The sequence below is a fragment of the Microcaecilia unicolor genome, chromosome 1 (genome assembly GCF_901765095.1).
Source record: "Microcaecilia unicolor chromosome 1, aMicUni1.1, whole genome shotgun sequence".
Taxonomy (NCBI): Eukaryota; Metazoa; Chordata; class Amphibia; order Gymnophiona; family Siphonopidae; genus Microcaecilia; species Microcaecilia unicolor.
In genome coordinates, this window is record NC_044031.1 from 45707798 (window position 1) to 45725121 (window position 17324).

The 17324-nt window shown below is 45.2% G+C and overlaps 1 protein-coding gene across 1 annotated transcript in view; it reads right to left on the reverse strand.

Annotated features, from left to right (window-relative positions):
• MYO1G (myosin IG) overlaps positions 1-1618 on the reverse strand; it is a 367932-nt gene extending 366314 nt beyond the window's left edge. Inside the window, exon 1 of the mRNA XM_030196702.1 lies at positions 1386-1618. Coding sequence (XP_030052562.1) covers positions 1386-1480 — 95 coding nt within the window. The 5' untranslated portion in view covers positions 1481-1618. The remainder of the gene's footprint in view (positions 1-1385) is intronic.
• Positions 1619-17324: the final 15706 nt, after the last annotated feature.

Genomic DNA, 17324 nt, shown 5'->3' on the forward strand with positions numbered 1-17324 from the left:
TATTCCCTCCGGGGGGTTACCACTGGGTAAGTGCTCCCTCCAAAACGACTGCGTGGCAGGTGCAAACTTACTGCACGGCCATTTCTTTCGGGGGAGCTTTTTACCCGCCACGGTCAAAGGGGGCCTGGCGTGTGGCAAAAATGGCTGCTGCCACTAGCACAGCAGCTTAGTAAAAGGACCCTATAATTCGTAAGCTCTTTGAGGTTATTACGCTGAGATTGCTCTGCACAGTCTCATCTAGGCTGTAGAAGGCCTCTGTGCAGATCTTTAAGACTAGATATAGCATAGCACCCCAATACAGTACAGTGTGGCACTGCACAGCACTGAAGTACATACGTACATAAGTAATGCCATACTGGGTAAAGACCAAGGGTCCATCGAGCCCAGCATCCTGTCCATGACAGCGGCCAATTCAGGCCAAGGGCACCTGGCAAGCTTCCCAAACGTACAAACATTCTATACAATCAAGCCATCGTGACATCACTAATGAGGTTGGCTCTTATTGGTGGAATGAGCCACTATGACATCACAATAGGTTAAATCACTGCTCTATGTAATAAAAGTGAGCCAAGTAGAGGACATAAGTACATAAGTAATGCCACACTGGGAAAAGACCAAGGGTCCATCGAGCCCAGCATCTTGTCCACGACAGCGGCCAATCCAGGCCAAGGGCACCTGGCGAGCTTCCCAAACGTACATATAAGTACATAAGTACATAAGTAGTGCCATACTGGGAAAGACCAAAGGTCCATCTAGCCCAGCATCCTGTCACCGACAGTGGCCAATCCAGGTCAAGGGCACCTGGCACGCTCCCCAAACGTAAAAACATTCCAGACAAGTTATACCTAAAATGCGGAATTTTTCCAAGTCCATTTAATAGCGGTCTATGGACTTGTCCTTTAGGAATCTATCTAACCCCTTTTTAAACTCCGTCAAGTTAACCGCCCGTACCACGTTCTCCGGCAACGAATTCCAGAGTCTAATTACACGTCCATTTAGTAGCGGTTTATGGACTTGTCCTTTAGGAAACCGTCTAACCCCTTTCTAAACTCTGCCAAGCTAATTGCCTTCACCACGTTCTCTGGCAACGAATTCCAGAGTTTAATTATGCGTCGGGTGAAGAAACATTTCTCCGATTTGTTTTAAATTTACTACACCGTATGACCCAAGCACGCTTTCACTTTTGTATCATGCATTTCCCAGCAGTGTTCACTTCCCTGCCAGCATGAACCAGCAGTATTCCCCCAGTCTCACAGTGCTAGTGCCGGGAGTAACAGTACCTGCCCTACCCCTTGCGCCCCAGCACCTTCTTCCCCTGGGTGCAGAGGCAGAGGGGGGGGGGATCTGTTGGCACTGAGAAGCAGTCTTAGCAGGCTTAGACTCACCTGAGTTTCAAATTGGCCATGAAGTCCTCCATCGTGACGCAGTCCAGCAGGACAAAATCAGCCTTTCCAAACTCCAGGCTCTCCTGCTCAGCCATCCTCGGGGGGGGGGGGGGGGGCTCGAGCTTGGCCTCCAGAGAAGGAAGTAGAACAAGGTGGAAAAAATTAAAAGAATGATTCAGAAAAGACCAGAACAGCAACTGGATGCAACAGCTTCTCTTTCAGAATGACAGAAAGGGAAGATGACTTTCAGAGTGAAGCCGGTAGTTAGCTTCCTGTCCTGAGGTTACACACTGAGTGCCCTAGTGTTTGTGATATATGGGTGGGACAGAAGAAAGAGAGAGAGAGTCTTATTGTAGGGTTAGTGAATTCTTGCTGGTTTTGTAGCAAAGCTTTCATTTAGGGGATCAGTATTCTCCAGCTCCCCAGCACAGCAGCGCCAATACCACCGCTTGGAGGGACAGTGTCTAATCTTGCTCTTTTGGGAAACTGACACTCTGGTAATGAGGACAGGCTTCCAGTCAAAAAAAGCCCCCCCCCCCCCCCCCCCCCCCTTTAATGTTCAAATATCAGTCACCTAATATTTTCTGAGTCAAGACTTGTGAAAGGCCATACCTTGAAGGAGTTTGTGAGGCTGTCATAGGATCAGAAGAATGTATGATATCCTAACCTGCCTCCTCTCTCTAAACAGGGCCTAAAACCACTAACAACATAAATAATAATACAACATTTTCAGAGCATAAAATAGTGAAGTATAACATCCCTCTCTTAGTGGGCGCAGAGGGTACACAAACACAGTAGTGATATGGGAGGCAGAGTTCCCCACGTCTTCATTGGTTGACTATTCAAAAACCCCAGTAGTCTTGAAAGTTCCCAAAGAAATCACAGTCCACACAAGGGGGTTATTTCAACAAAAACACCTGTATTTAGTGAAATTTCCCCAAATCAAGTAGTTGCAGTATAGGAAACTGGGAGGGGGGACTGGGGGGACCTTGAACAGCCGAAGGAATCAGTAGCAGGCAGCAGGAACAGGGTTCAGTTCCAGAGCTCCCCCCAGCTTCCATTTGGAGTATACCCAGAGCAACCCCCAAGGGCTGCTAGTAAGAATAGACAGCGAAATTCATGAAATCATGAGATGAACACAAGGTCAGCAAGGAGATGAGAGTAAGGTTAACATCAAGTATAAAGTGGATGGGCCCTTTTGTACATTGCGTATTTATCACAGCATGGCCTAATACATTGGTCTATAAGTGTTACAGGGAGATACTATGAAAACAAAAACCCTTCATTTGCATTTTACATTTATAGATTTTTGAATTGCACTGGACACACTCAGATCTGCTGAAATAATCTCTAATCTCCCTCTACACCTGCTCCATATGATCCCTATTCATCTGCAAACTGGTCTTATCTGTTCTGTTCTCCTCCATCACCAACTTCTGGCTCCACACTTTTCACTGTGCCTCGGCCTTCCAGAGTTGGTACATGACACTTTCTTCTCTGTCCATCTTCGAATCCTGCCTGAAAATCTACTTTTTTTTTTCAACTTGCTTTTAAAGCTTAAACCCAGGTTCCTCTTCATCCCAGCCTTCTCAAGTTCAGCTGGGTTTACTGTAATAAATCCACTTCCTAAAACTTCCTATTTGTTTTCTCAGTATTTCTTGACTAGAGTGTAGGCTTCACACAGAGGAAGGACTGTCTCTTATACGTGTCTAAAAGGAATAAAGAGCAAAAACCAAAAGTTACTTCTAAAAAAAAAAAAAACTTTAGCAAAAAGTTATAGAAAAATGGGATCACATAAAACCTCACATGGCCTTGTGTCAGCTTGCACCAGCATCTTAAAAAATACATAAAATTCATGAAAAACTTTTCCATATACAAATAACATAGTAACATAGTAACATAGTAGATGACGGCAGAAAAAAATCTGCACGGTCCACCCAGTCTGCCCAACAAGATAAACTCACATGTGCCATTTTTTGTGTATACCTTACCTTGATTTGTACCTGTCTTTTTCAGGGCACAGACCGTACAAGTCTGCCCAGCACTATCCCCGCCCCAACCACCAGCCCCGCCTCCCACCACCGGTTCTGGCACAGACCATATAAATCTGCCCAGCACTATCCACACCTCCCAACCACCAGCCCTGCCTCCCACCACCGGCTAAGCTTCTGGGGATCCCTTCCTTCTGAGGAGGATTCCTTTATGTTTATCCCACGCATGTTTGAATTCCGTTACCATTTTCCTCTCCACCACCTCCCGCGGGAGGGCATTCCAAGCATCAACCACTCTCTCCATGAAAAAATACTTCCTGACATTTTTCTTGTGTCTGCCCCCCCTTCAATCTCATTTCATGTCCTCTAGTTCTACCGCCTTCCCCTCTCCGGAAAAGGTTCGTTTGCGGATTAATACCTTTCAAATATTTGAACGTCTGTATCATACCACCCCTGTTTCTCCTTTCCTCCAGGGTATACATGTTCAGGTCAACAAGTCTCTCCTCATACGTCTTGTAACGCAACTCCCATACCATTCTCGTAGCTTTTCTTTGCACCGCTTCCATTTTTTTAACATCCTTCACAAGATACGGCCTCCAAAACTGAACACAATACTCCAGGTGGGGTCTCACCAACGTCTTATACAGGGGTATTAACACCTCTTTTCTTCTGCTGGTCACACCTCTCTCTATACAGCCTTGTGTCAGCTTGCACCAGCATCTTAAAAAATACATAAAATTTATGAAAACTTTTCCAGATACAAATAAATATCATGCCATCACTGCAACAACTGTGACTTCACTGTGTTGCATCACTAATCACTTCAATTTCAGCTGCAGTTTCATTGCCTTCTTTTCCAGTTCATTTTACACATTCATGTTCATACAACCTTCTATTAACTGAGTGAAAAAATATTTCCTCTTATTTGTTTTAAAAGTATTTTTCCATGTAACTTCATAGAGTGTCCCCTGGTCTTTGTCCTTTCTCCCTATCACCCTTCCTGCATGCCTCTGAATGTCTTATATATCTTAGTGCTTGGCGGTATCTCCTCAGAAACTCAACGTGCCACTTGGAGATTAGAGGTCGCCTAACCCAGCCTGAGCTCTGTAACCACAGGATACTTCTGCGGCCTGTCACTAAAGCCCTTTCTTACCATGGATTACAATAGGATGACAAATTGTCTTATTTGGCCCTTGTAGGCTCTTAATTGTAGATCACTGGGTTGCTCCATAGAGTAGTAGAGGAGTGTGTTAGCCGTGTTAGTCCACTCTTGGTCAGCATTTTACAGGACCAGGACACTGTACCAGTGACTTCACAGTGAGAATCCTGAAAGGTAACTTTAAAACCATACAAGAACGTAAGACCTTTGAAGTCAGAATGATTGAATATTTTAACACCCAACTGAAAGGACTTAACAAGGATCTGGGGTTCCTAGCCTATTATAAACCATAAAGCTGTATTTCTCTGTTGATCACCCTCCCCTCACCTATCCACACCCATCCTGTTAGAATATCAATGATATGCTTTGATGTCCCCATGCATACCTCCTACCCACCCCCATCCTCCCACCCTGTCAGACTGTCATAGTAATGCTTGAATGTTTTCACTTATATACACTGTCAGCTAGCACATTTGCTTATTTCCGATCTGACGAAGAAGGGCAACCTTCGAAAGCTAATCAAGAAATGTATTAATTTATGTCCAATAAAAAAGGTATCTTATTTTCTTTTCCATGTTTTATTTGGTTTGATTTCTATTGATATCCATAGAGTAGAAAAGCAAATTCCTCCTTGCAGGTGATTGAGTCTCGATCATCCTGCCTTTGTCTAAAGGTCTCTTCAACTCTCTGCTAGATGAAGGAATGTCTTATATGTTGTCTGCTATGTACTTTATCTACTGTCATCCTCACTACTGTGAATACTAACTAGCAACACAGATTACATCTAGAGCACTATATATAAAAAGAATAGTATGACCTGCCTGTTTCTCATCTCATTCTATACATAACTAGTAAAAAAGGCCTGTTTCTGGAACGAATGAAACGGATGCTAGCAAGGTTCTCCTGGGAGTGTGTATGTTTGAGAGAGAGAGCCAGAGTGAATGTGCGGGTGTGTGACAGAGTGAGACTGTCTGCGTGACAGTGTGTGTGTGAGAATGAGAGTGTGTGACAGGGCCCCCTCCCCTGTTCCTAATGCCCCTCACCCCATTCCCTCCCCTCCTTTTCCTCCTCATTCCCACACTTTGGGTTCCTTAAGGCTTTCAAAAGTCTATGTACCCCCGTGGCCCTAACGCCCAGTATCTGGATACCCCACCACTTTCCTCCTCACCCCTCCCCCAAGATGTAATACTTTCACATCCTTCATTTTTTTAAAAAGTGTCCTATCTACCCTGTGTACAAATGCCCGGCATTCAGATTGTGTTCCTCTCGTAAATTTTCATTTCTTTCATTCATTCAGAACTTGCCCCCCCTGAACACTTTTGGTTCCTTCAGTCTTTTAAAACTCTCCTATGTACCCTGTGTGCTAATGGCCAGCGTTGAGATTGTTTTCCTGTCCCAAATTTGCATGTCTTTCAGTCATTCACAACTCCCGCCCCCCCCCCCCCCCTTCTCCAGTTTAACACTTTCGTTTCCTTCAGTGTTTTAAAACTCTCCTATCTACCCTGTGTCCTAATGGCCAGCATTCAGATTGTTTTCCTTTCCCAAATGTTCATGTCTTTCAGTCCAGAACTCCCCCCCTCCCCCCATTTAACACTTTCGGTTCCTTCAGTCTTTTAAAACTCTCCTATCAACCCTGTGTCCTAATGGCCAGCACTCAGATTGTTTTGCTTTGCCAAATTGTCTGTCACTGATGTCACTGAGGTCAGTACGTGCCTGCCTAGCAGACCACTTCCGGCAAGCACGGTCCCAAGCACATCCTGTTGGAGGTGAGAATTATTATATAGGATTGGCAATCCAGAAACTCGGGCATCTCACCCAGCCATCTACAAGCTATTCTTAATATCTGCATGCTTTTCTTAATAATATCATATGTAGTTCCTTCTAGGATGGAAGGAAGAATTTTTTTCTCTTCCCTTGCCCTACAGAAGTACGTTCCTTATACTTTTAGCAAGACAAATCTGTTGCCCACTGGGGTCACTATTGGTGATGGTGATAATGGTAGAACGTATCTCTTGTGTCTCCTGGTGGGAAACAGTTCCCTGGAGGCCACTGTAATCTTCCTGTACATGGAAGGCTTGTTCAAAGAAGTGGGTTTTTACTAAAACCTAATTAACCTCTGCTTGAATTTCTTTAGGTAAATCATTCCATAAGGTGGGTGTAAGCCAAAAGATTGCTGTTTCCCTCATGGCTGCCCAATGTACCCTCGAGAAATGCGGCAGCGACATTCTGTGATCCTATAAGGATCTAAAGTACACCAAACAAAACCCAAAGGTAGAGGTTAAAAAAAAAACCCTACATGTAGTCCAAACAGCAAACCAAGAAATAGAGGTGGACCAAGAACACTTCACAGCCAGGAGTCAATAAAAACACCTTTTATTCAGCACCACACTAGTGTATGACCGGCCGTTTTTCGACGGGAAGACCGTCTGCATCAGGGGTCTAACACTCTTATTATAAAGAATCACAAAAAATGGGTTCAGAATGGTACAATTGTTGATTAGTAAACCGTTCGAGTGTAGTTGTGATCAGTTGGACAGCAATTGGGATTAGTAAACTGAGTGTAGTTGAAGCCAGGTTGCCAGGATCAAAGACTGCTGCACTAGCCATTAGGCTACTCCTCCACTCTGCCTCTGTGCTCTTAACTCAGTTTCCAGGGTCTCCTGTCCATTTGGTACTTCTGTTCTCACTGCCTGTTTTCTTCACTTCCTTTCCTACATCCATCTTTGGCACTGATCATTCAGATTCCGCTTTCTTCCATTTTTCTGCCCCTTTCACAGATCTAGTTTTCCATCTCTTTCCTGTCCCTCCCCTCCATCCATGTGCAGCAATTCCCCTCTCCCTTCCCCTCCATCAATGTACATTTCCTCCTTCTCTTTTTCTTCCCTTCCCTTCCCTCCATCCATGTGTACCATCTCCCCTCTGTCTTCCCTCCTTCCCACCCATCCAACATCACCCCCTTTCTCTAACTCTCCTTGCCTCCAATCCAGCATTTCCTCTCACACCTACCCCTTCCCTTCTACTGCCGCCGCTTGCCACTGCCATGTCTCTAAGTCCAGATCCGCAGGAATGACAAAAAAGGGCCAGTCCCAGCATTAATTAATACTTCAGTGCCGAAGAGCCATCGAGCTCATGCACTCGCGAAGACCCTGCTGGACCTACTCCCTCTGACATGTTGTACCAGCAAGGCCTTTGTGAGTGAATGAGCTCGATGACTCTTTAGTGCTGAAGAATTAACTAATGCTGGGCCTGGTCCTTTTTCATCACTCCCGCGCCTATAGACTCAAAGGTGCGGCAGGCAGCAGAAGTAAGGTAGGGGGGATCAGCCCTATGATTCAATGGCTCTCCTCCTATGGGTGGCAGGTCCTCCTTCATGTAGGAGCCAGGGGCAGCTCCCCCTTTTGCCCACTGGTAATAGCAGCTGTGGCTGGACCAGTTCTGTGGTGGGGCAATCTGTGTGTCTGTGTGTGAGGGAAGTTTGCATTGCTGCTGCGTATGCTGTACCTATTCTGGGGTGGGGCAGTGTGTGTGTTTGTGCACGTGCACGCAAGCCTGTTTGTGATGACCTAGAAACTTAGGTAGCCCTAATATTTCGTGTTGGGTCTTTTAAAGGAATCACTGCTGAAAAAGACTGCAGAACAGCTACGTAATAATACCCCAACGGATTTTATTTTGAAAGTAGATTGTCTCTAGTCTGTGTCTAGGTGAAATAAATCTTTAAAATGTGAACCAACCACACTGCCCTGCATGTCTTATCTCAAAGGTTCTCTCCCCCCCCCCCCCCCCCCCCATCACTGTGCACTGCAGGAAGATCGCCCTGAATGGTGCCAGTGGTGACGTGAAGACTGAAGAAAGAGGAAAGCACAGTGCAGCAGTGTTAGTAATAAGGTTAGCAGATTTGGGGTTTCCAAATCTAGGACACCATGGCAGGGCCTCCCCCAGGGCCAACTTTCCACCATTAAAATTGTAGCCTACCAAAAGTAAATATTACATTTCCTTATGGGGCTAATTTTCAAAGCACTTAGACTTACAAAGTTCCATAGGTTGCTATATAGGGGCTCATTTTCAAAAGAGAAAAAAATGTTTCAAAAGTGGCATAAAGCAGCATTTGGACGTTTTGCTTGCCAAAATGTTGAAATCACCTATTTTGCAGATGTTTATCTATGCAGCTAATCTGCAGTGTGTCCAGATTACAAGGGGGAGTATTGGGGGGCAGAATTAGAGCATTCATAACACTTGGTGGTGTTAAGGTCTCAGGCTGAAAATGGACGCACATCCATTTTCCGGCACATTAAAAAAAAATCCCCTTTTTTCCAGGCGCGCTCAGGCCCCTAAGTGACAGAACATGGCAGCCACGTGATCTAGTCATATATGTAGATTTTTAAAAATTCCACTACTAGGCAGAGGCTATTTTCTGTTGATCTCATAAATGTGCATTTTAAAAATGATATGTATGTGGGTTTTTAACATTTTTGTTCTCAAATTTCCTGAGCACATCTGAAAGAGAGAAGTGTGCTGTGTAAGGCAGGCCCATTTCCTGCTTTCTGTAGCCTCCTGCGGTCTGGCCTGTGTCATCATTTCCTCTCAAGCTGCCTTACAGGAGGGTGGGTGGCTGCAACAGCTCCTGCTTTCCCCTGATGGAGGCTTGGGAAGCCCAAATCTTGTAACAGAATCCTGGAAGGGGCTGAGCAATAAGCGAAAGTGAACTTCTTTCAGGGTGCTATGCAAAACAGGCGTACCATGGGTAGGAACTGGGACTTGTCTGATTCACTAAAATTTGATCTCATGGAAATAGAAACAGGAGAAAATCCTTAGTGAAAAGACCCTACTTTTGTTAATCTCTGTTTTCCTCCAAAAGAAGGTAATTTTAGTTGTTCAGAATCTACACTAATAGGAGGTTCCAATCCCCTTGAGCTTTAAAAAAAAAAACCCAAGTATTAATTTTACCAAGTTCTACTACTACTATACTATAAATCACTTATATAGCGCTACCAGTCGTACACAGCGCTTTACAATTGAACATGAAGAAAGACAGTCCCTGCTCAAAAGAGCTTACAATCTAAATCAGGACAAACAGACAAGACCAATAAGTTCTGCAGTAGTCCCCAGAGCCATTTCCATCCCACCCCAACCATGTTTGTCCCCATCCCCACCCTGTCCCCACAGACTCAAACTCCATTCCCAACCCGTCCCTGCAACGGTACAAAATCTCATTTGTACAAAAAGTGAGCGATTCTTTTTCATCGAAAATGATGGAACTAGTGTGGTGACGTTTGAGTTTGCGGGGATGGGGACAATCTTTGTACCCAAGTCATTCTCTATTCTGGAATGTTCTTTTCCTGGTTGGAGTAAAGCCTGAAACAGAGACACTGCTGTGGGACTCAAAGCACAACCTACAGACAGATAAATGCAAAACCTGGAGTGGATTCCTTTAAACGATGTCAGTGGAGCTCACAGGAAGTTGCCGGACTCACTTGACTCTACCATTAGTGATATGGTTAACTTTCAGGTTGGGCTGATGGGATGCTGGTAATGCAGCTGGAAGAAGTTGGAAGCAGAGGGCAGAAAAGGGGGTCAAAAGAGAGAACAAAAGTCTGGAAGCTGTTCTGCAGCTACGCACAGCTTTGGACCCCTGATTTCCAGGGACTCCAGCAAGCAAATAGATTTACAAGGGACAGGAGAGCCGTGTTTCCACTCTCTTTCATAAAGCAAAGAGGAGAACGGTAATTGCTAAGGACAGGTTGTCATTTGCAACGACACGGGGAAAAATCAACAATTTATCCCATGTTGTTTGTCATTTACAAACAAAAATGAGCAGAAAAAACACAATTTGTGTTTTTTTCATATGCCAATAATAGTGTGCACTATATCAGAAAGAGGGTGCAGTCTTCTACCAGCATTACAACCATACCACAGATTGTTCAGGAATTGTTTATATTCTTCTAAATACCATTGTATGCTACAGTGCAAAGTACAATTAAAAAGATGTTTGTGGTTAAACCCTGTCAGGTTTTTTTTTTTTTTGGTAAATTCTGGAGTGCAAAGGGAGATTGGTGACAAAACTCAGGGGTCCTTTTACCAAGCTGCGGTAAATTGTTTTCGACATGTGCTGAGGCCCCCTTTTACCACAGCGGGTAAAAGGCTGTCTTTTTTTTTTTTAAATGTCCATGTGGCAAGTGAACCACTTGCTGCACGGCCATTTTGGGGGGGGGGAGCACTTACATAAGTACATAAGTATTGCCATACTGGGAAAGACCAACGGTCCATCAAGCCCAGCATCCTGTATCCAACAGTGGCCAATCCAGGTCACAAATACCCGGCAAGATCCCAAAAATGTACAAAACATTTTATACTGCTTATCCCAGAAATAGTGGATTTGCCCCAAGTCCATTTAATAATGGTCTATGGACTTTTCCTTTAGGAAGCCATCCAAACCCTTTTTTTAAACTCTGCTAAGCTAACCGCCTTTACCACATTCTCTGGCAACGAATTCCAGAATTTAATCGCACAAGTGAAGAAAAATTATCTTCGATTTGTTTTAAATTTACTACATTGTAGCTTCATCGCATGCCCCCTAGTCCTAGTATTTTTGGAAAGCGTAAGCAGACGCTTCACATCTACCCGTTCAACTCCACTCATTATTTTATAGACCTCTATCATATCTCCCCTCAGCCACCTTTTCTCCAAGCTGAAGAGCCCCAGCCGCTTTAGCCTTTCCTCATAGGGAAGTCGTCCCATCCCCTTTATCATTTTCGTCGCCCTTCTCTGCACCATTTCTAATTCCACTATATCTTTTTTGAGATGCGGCGACCAGAATTGAACACAATATTCGAGGTGGCAGTAAGGACTCCCGCACTAACCCTGCAGTAACCGGGCAGCATGCGGCACTGCCTATTACTGGCACTACAAAACTAAAAATACTTTTGTAGCACCGGAAGTGGCGCACGCTGGGGGCTGGAATGCTAGGCTGCTGTAACTCCATTTTGGCACACATTGGGCGCACGTAGACGCTTACGCTGCTTAGTAAAAGTGCCTCTTTGGGAAGCAGTGCTGTAGTGTGCTCCGAGAGCAGAGGATTCCAGTTAAAGAGTCAGAGTCCTATTCAGTCAGTGCTGCCTGAAAGGGACACTGAAGAGGAACTCATGGGCAAACTCATTTGAATTGAAACTGAACACTGATAAAACACACTGCCTTATCCTCTCATCCCAGCACAATAATTACAAACCCACAACCATAATCACCTCAGATCATACCCTCCCCATTTCAGATAGTCTCAAAATCCTAGGCGTTACAATTGACCGCAATCTTACACTTGAACCCCAAGTAAACTCCACTGTAAAGAATATGTTTCAATCAATGGTACTAAGCCACGCTGATTACTGTAATGGAATTTATGCGGGATGTAAAGAACAACTCACAAAGCAACTCCAGACAGCCCAAAACACAGTAGCCAGGTTGTTATTTGGTAAAACATGATTCCAAAGTGCCACACCCCTCCGTGAAAAACTGCACTGGCTTCCGATCAAAGAACGTATCACCTTCAAAACCTGCACCCTGGTCCACAAGATCATCTACGGTGAAGTCCCAGGTTACATGATTGACTTGATCGATCTCCCAACCAGAAATAGAACCAGTTCATCATGGACTTACCTGAATCTCCACTACCCAAATTGCAAAGGACTCAAATACAAAGCAAACTATGCGTCCAACTTCTCCTACATAAGCACATGACTATGGAACGCACTGCCAAAAGCTGTGAAAACAATGTACGACCATCTAAAATTCAGAAAATCACTAAAGACCTACCTGTTTCGTAAGGCATACCCTACTGACCCAACATAAATGCCTCAACTCTGCAACACATCAACACCTAAGATCGTATTGGACATTATCTAACCCTTCCTATCTTCAACCCCTCATATGCCTGAATCTTACCTACCCTATTCCACCCTAACATCTAATTGCATTTGTTCCTCTATCGGACTTGGCGAATGCCTTTACGGTACTATATAAGCCACATTGAGCCTACAAATAGGTGGGAAAATGTGGGATACAAATGTAACAAATAAATAAACTAGATTTTTGAAAGTCTGCAGAAGCAAAGCAGAGTGAAGTGCAGCCTGTTTATTGAGACTGAACTGAGGTGCTGCACTGGAGATAGGGGTGCAAAGCCAAACTGTGTACAGCGAGGCACTGTGACCTGCAGGTGGAACTGAATACTGTCATTTCAGCTTGAGTGGGGCTGAAAGAGAGAGTGAGCCTGAGCCAATATAATTGTGGGAGGTTTAGTACAGGCTTTACTGAATTATCTTTATTTTCAAAAGTAGCTAGAATACGTGGCCTGCCCTGCCTAAGAAGACACTGACTATAGTAAACATACAATCAGGGAGGCAGGAGTGGCCTAGTGGTTAGGGTGGTGGACTCTGGTCCTGGGGAAATGAGTTCAATTCCCCCTTCAGGCACAGGCAGCTCCTTGTGACTCTGGGCAAGTCACGTAACCCTCCATAGCCACATTGAGCCTGCCATGAGTGGGAAAGTGTGGGGTACAAATGTAACAAAAATAAAATAGATACTATTGGAGATTCTACATGGAATGTTGCTACTATTGGAGATTCTACATGGAATGTTGCTATTCCACTAGCAACATTCCATGTAGAAGGCTGCGCAGGCTTCTGCTTCTGTGAGTCTGACGTCCTGCACTCACAGAAGCAGAAGCCTGCGCGGCCACATTGGTGATCTGCAAGGGCCGACTTCTACATGGAATGTTGGAATAACAACATTCCATGTAGAATCTCAAATAGTAGCAACAGTGGAGGAGTGGCCTAGTGGTTAGGGTGGTGGACTTTGGTCCTGAGGAACTGAGTTTGATTCCCACTTCAGGCACAGGCAGCTCCTTGTGACTCTGGACAAGTCACTTAACCTTCCATTGCCCTGTGTAAGCCATATTGAGCCTGCCATGAGTGGGAAAGTGCGGGGTACAAATGTAATAAAATAGATACTATTGGAGATTCTACATGGAATGTTGCTACTATTGGAGGTTCTACATGGAATGTTGCTACTATTTGAGATTCTACATGGGATGTTGCTATTCCACTAGCAACATTCCATGTAGAAGGCTGCGCAGGCTTCTGTTTCTGTGAGTCTGACTTCCTGCACGTACGTGCAGGATGTCAGACAAACAGAAGCCTGTGCGGCCACATTGGTGATCTGCAAGGGCCGACTTCTACGTGGAATGTATTAAGTTATGTCCAATAAAAAAGGTATCTTATTTTCCATTTGGTTTGATTTCTATTGATAACCTTTAAGAGTGGACTAACACGGCTACCACACCTCTCTACTAAGTATTTGAGAAACCTGAAAGGAAAAACCCAGGGTTCAGCAACAAGTACAATGTGGGAAAGAAAACTGAATTAGTGATACAAGAGTAAAACTTACCTGTTTAATTGAGACATTTTCTGTAAAAGGGAGGAAATAGTTTTAATTGAAATTGCACTTTAGTAACTTAGCTAAGGTTTTTAACCTGTGTTTTAAAAATGTTTTAACTATTTAAGAAATGTGTTTTTAACTTGAGAAGCACTTTACTCACGCAACAGTTCTAGGAAAGCTCTAAGATTTTCTTTTTAGAAATAATTGTGCAATAAAATCAAATATTGTTAACTTATTACGTCGTGGCTTATTGTTTGATCCCTGTAGGGTGATGTTACTCTCACTCTGAAACTTAACACTGGATTTCTTTAGCGTCAGTGGTGTCAAGGGTGGAAGTGTGCTTCATTTCAGGGGAACCATCTTACCCCTGGTGCTGTGACCAATAGCAAGTTTTGTTACTGTAGTGAAATGAAGCAGCGCTGAAACCTAGGGGGGCGCTACACACGCACCCTATTGCGTGGGTATGGATTATGCGCAATGGCAACATGTCTTCATTGATCTCAAGTTTGTTTGTGGGACTCGTTTATACGTAGTACAGTATAGGAACAGACCGACTCCTTCTCTCAACCCCCTCCTCTGGGCCCACGTCTGACGTTCCCTACCTTAAGTCCTTTCTTTGCCCAGGTCTTCGGCAGTGGCAGCGATTCACACAGGCTGTCTGCCCAAGCTTGGAGACTGATCTCTGCTGTGCCCTCCCGCGGGAGGTGGTGGAAATGAAAACGGTAACGGAATTCAAACATGCGTGGGATAAGCATAAAGAAATCCTGTGCCGAAGGAATGGATCCTGAGGAGCTTAGTCAAGATCGGGAGGCGGGGCTGGTGGTTGGGAGGCGAGGATAGTGCTGGGCAGACTTATACGGTCTGAGCCAGAGCCAGTGGTTGGGAGGCGGGGCTGGTGGTTTGGAGGTGGGGATAGTGCTGGGCAGACTTATACGGTCTGAGCCAGAGCCAGTGGTTGGGAGGCGGGGCTGGTGGTTGGGAGGCGGGGATAGTGCTGGGCAGACTTATACGGTCTGTGCCAGAGCCGGTGGTGGGAGGCGAGGATAGTGCTGGGCAGACTTGTACGGTCTGTGCCAGAGCCGGTGGTGGGAGGCGAGGATAGTGCTGGACAGACTTATACGGTCTGTGCCCTGAAGAACACAGGTACAAATCAAAGTAGGGTATACACAAAAAGCAGCAAATATGAGTTATCTTGTTGGGCAGACTGGATGGACCGTGCAGGTCTTTTTCTGCCGTCATCTACTATGTTACTATGTTACTATGTTCTGACCCAAGGGCAGGGCACAGCAGAAATCAGTTCCGAGCTCAGGCAGACGGCCCGTGTGAATCGCTGCCACTGCCGAAGAGCTGGGCAAAGAAAGGACTTAAGATAGGGAGCTCCGGACCTGGGGCCAGAGCAGAGGTTTCAGGGAGGGAGTCACCCTTGCACTCCAGACTGTGGCCTGCGGTCTGCCATTTGAGTAGACCTGATGATTCGCTTATACATGCGCCGATAGTACGTGGTTTTAAGGTCTTTGCCTCCCATCTACTGCATACTAGGGCTACAGCTCTAGGAAATATAGCTCACACCACTCAGTGAAGAAGCAAAGTTTGACACTATTGGGCTCATTTTCGAAAGAGAAGGGCGCCCATCTTTCGACACAAATCGGGAGATGGGCGTCCTTCTCCCAGGGTCACCCAAATCGGCATAATCAAAAGCCAATTTTGGGCGCCTTCAACTGCTTTCCGTCGTGGAGATAACCAAAGTTCCCGGGGGCGTGTCGTAAGCATAACAAAGGCAGGACTGCGTACTTAACACATGGGCGTCCTCAATCGATAATGGGAAAAAGAAGAGCATCCCTGACAAACACTTGGATGACTTTACTTGGTCCTTATTTTTTTTACGACTAAGCCACAAAAATGTGCCCTAAATGACCAGATGACCACCGGAGGGGATCGGGGATCACTTCCCCTTACTCCCCCAGTGGTCACTAACCCCCTCCTACCCTAAAAAAAAAAGTTAAAATATTTTTTCCAGCCTCAAATATCATACCCAGCTCCATTGCAGCAGTATGCAGGTCCCTGGAGCAGTTTTAGTGGGTACTGCAGTGTACTTCAGGCAGGCAGACCCAGGCCCATCCTCCCCTACCTGTTACACTTGTGGTGGTAAATGTGAGCCCTCCAAAACCCACCACAAACCGCGGGAGGTGGTGGAAATGAAAACGGTAACGGAATTCAAACATGCGTGGGATAAACATAAAGGAATCCTGTTCAGAAGGAATGGATCCTAAGGAGCTTAGCCGAGATTGGGTGCCAGAGCCAGTGGTGGGAGGCGGGGATGGTGCTGGGCAGACTTATCCGGTCTGTGCCAGAGCCGGTGGTGGGAGGCGGGGATAGTGCTGGGCAGACTTATACGGTCTGTGCCCTGAAAAGGACAGGTACAAATCAAGGTAAGGTATATACAAAAAGTAGCACTAATGAGTTTATCTTGTTGGGCAGACTGGATGGACCGTGCAGGTCTTTTTCTGCCGTCATCTACTATGTTATATGTATATGTAGGTGCCCCCCTTCATCCCTAAGGGCTATGGTAGTGGTGTACAGTTGTGGGGAGTGGGTTTTTTTTGGGGGGGGCTCAGCACACAAGGTAAGGGAGCTATGCACCTGGGAGCTTTTTCTGAAGTCCACTGCAGTGCCCCCTAGGGTGCCCGGTTGGTGTCCTGGCATGTCAGGGGGACCAGTGCACTACAAATGCTGGCTCCTCCCACGACCAAAGGGCTTGGATTTGGTCATTTCTGAGATGGGCATCCTCGGGTTCCATTATTGCTGAAAATCGGGGACAGCCATCTCTAAGATCGACCTAAATGTGGAGATTTGGGCGTCCACGACCGTATTATCGAAATGAAAGATGGCTGCCCCAAGGAAAACTTGGGCGCCCCGTTCGATTATGCCCCTCCACGTCCTTCCAATACCTAAATGCCACCTCAGTGATAGTCACAACATAAGTTATGGAGCAGTGCGTAATATAGAAGCGAAGAATGACAATAAAGACCCATGCATGCTGCATTTAGATTGTAAACTGCAAAAGTATCAGATGCACAAAAGACAATAGTGAAAGTGCTATCACTTGTCCAAAAATTTACATAACATACCTGATGCCACTGAAGTTGTCAAAATAAATGCTCTATGCACCAGTAACACTAAAAATAAAGAATGTTGGTGATCTTCAACATGTTTGCTTGCTATTCGAGCTGGTGTGCGAGAGTTGTTTCTTCTGTATTTCTATTGGGAGTTGTTTTTTTTTTTATGCCAACGAGGTGTTTAGCTTTAAATCCCCAATGCTTGGTTTAAGGACAGGAGTGTGGTCCTGACACATTAAGAGTAAAACAA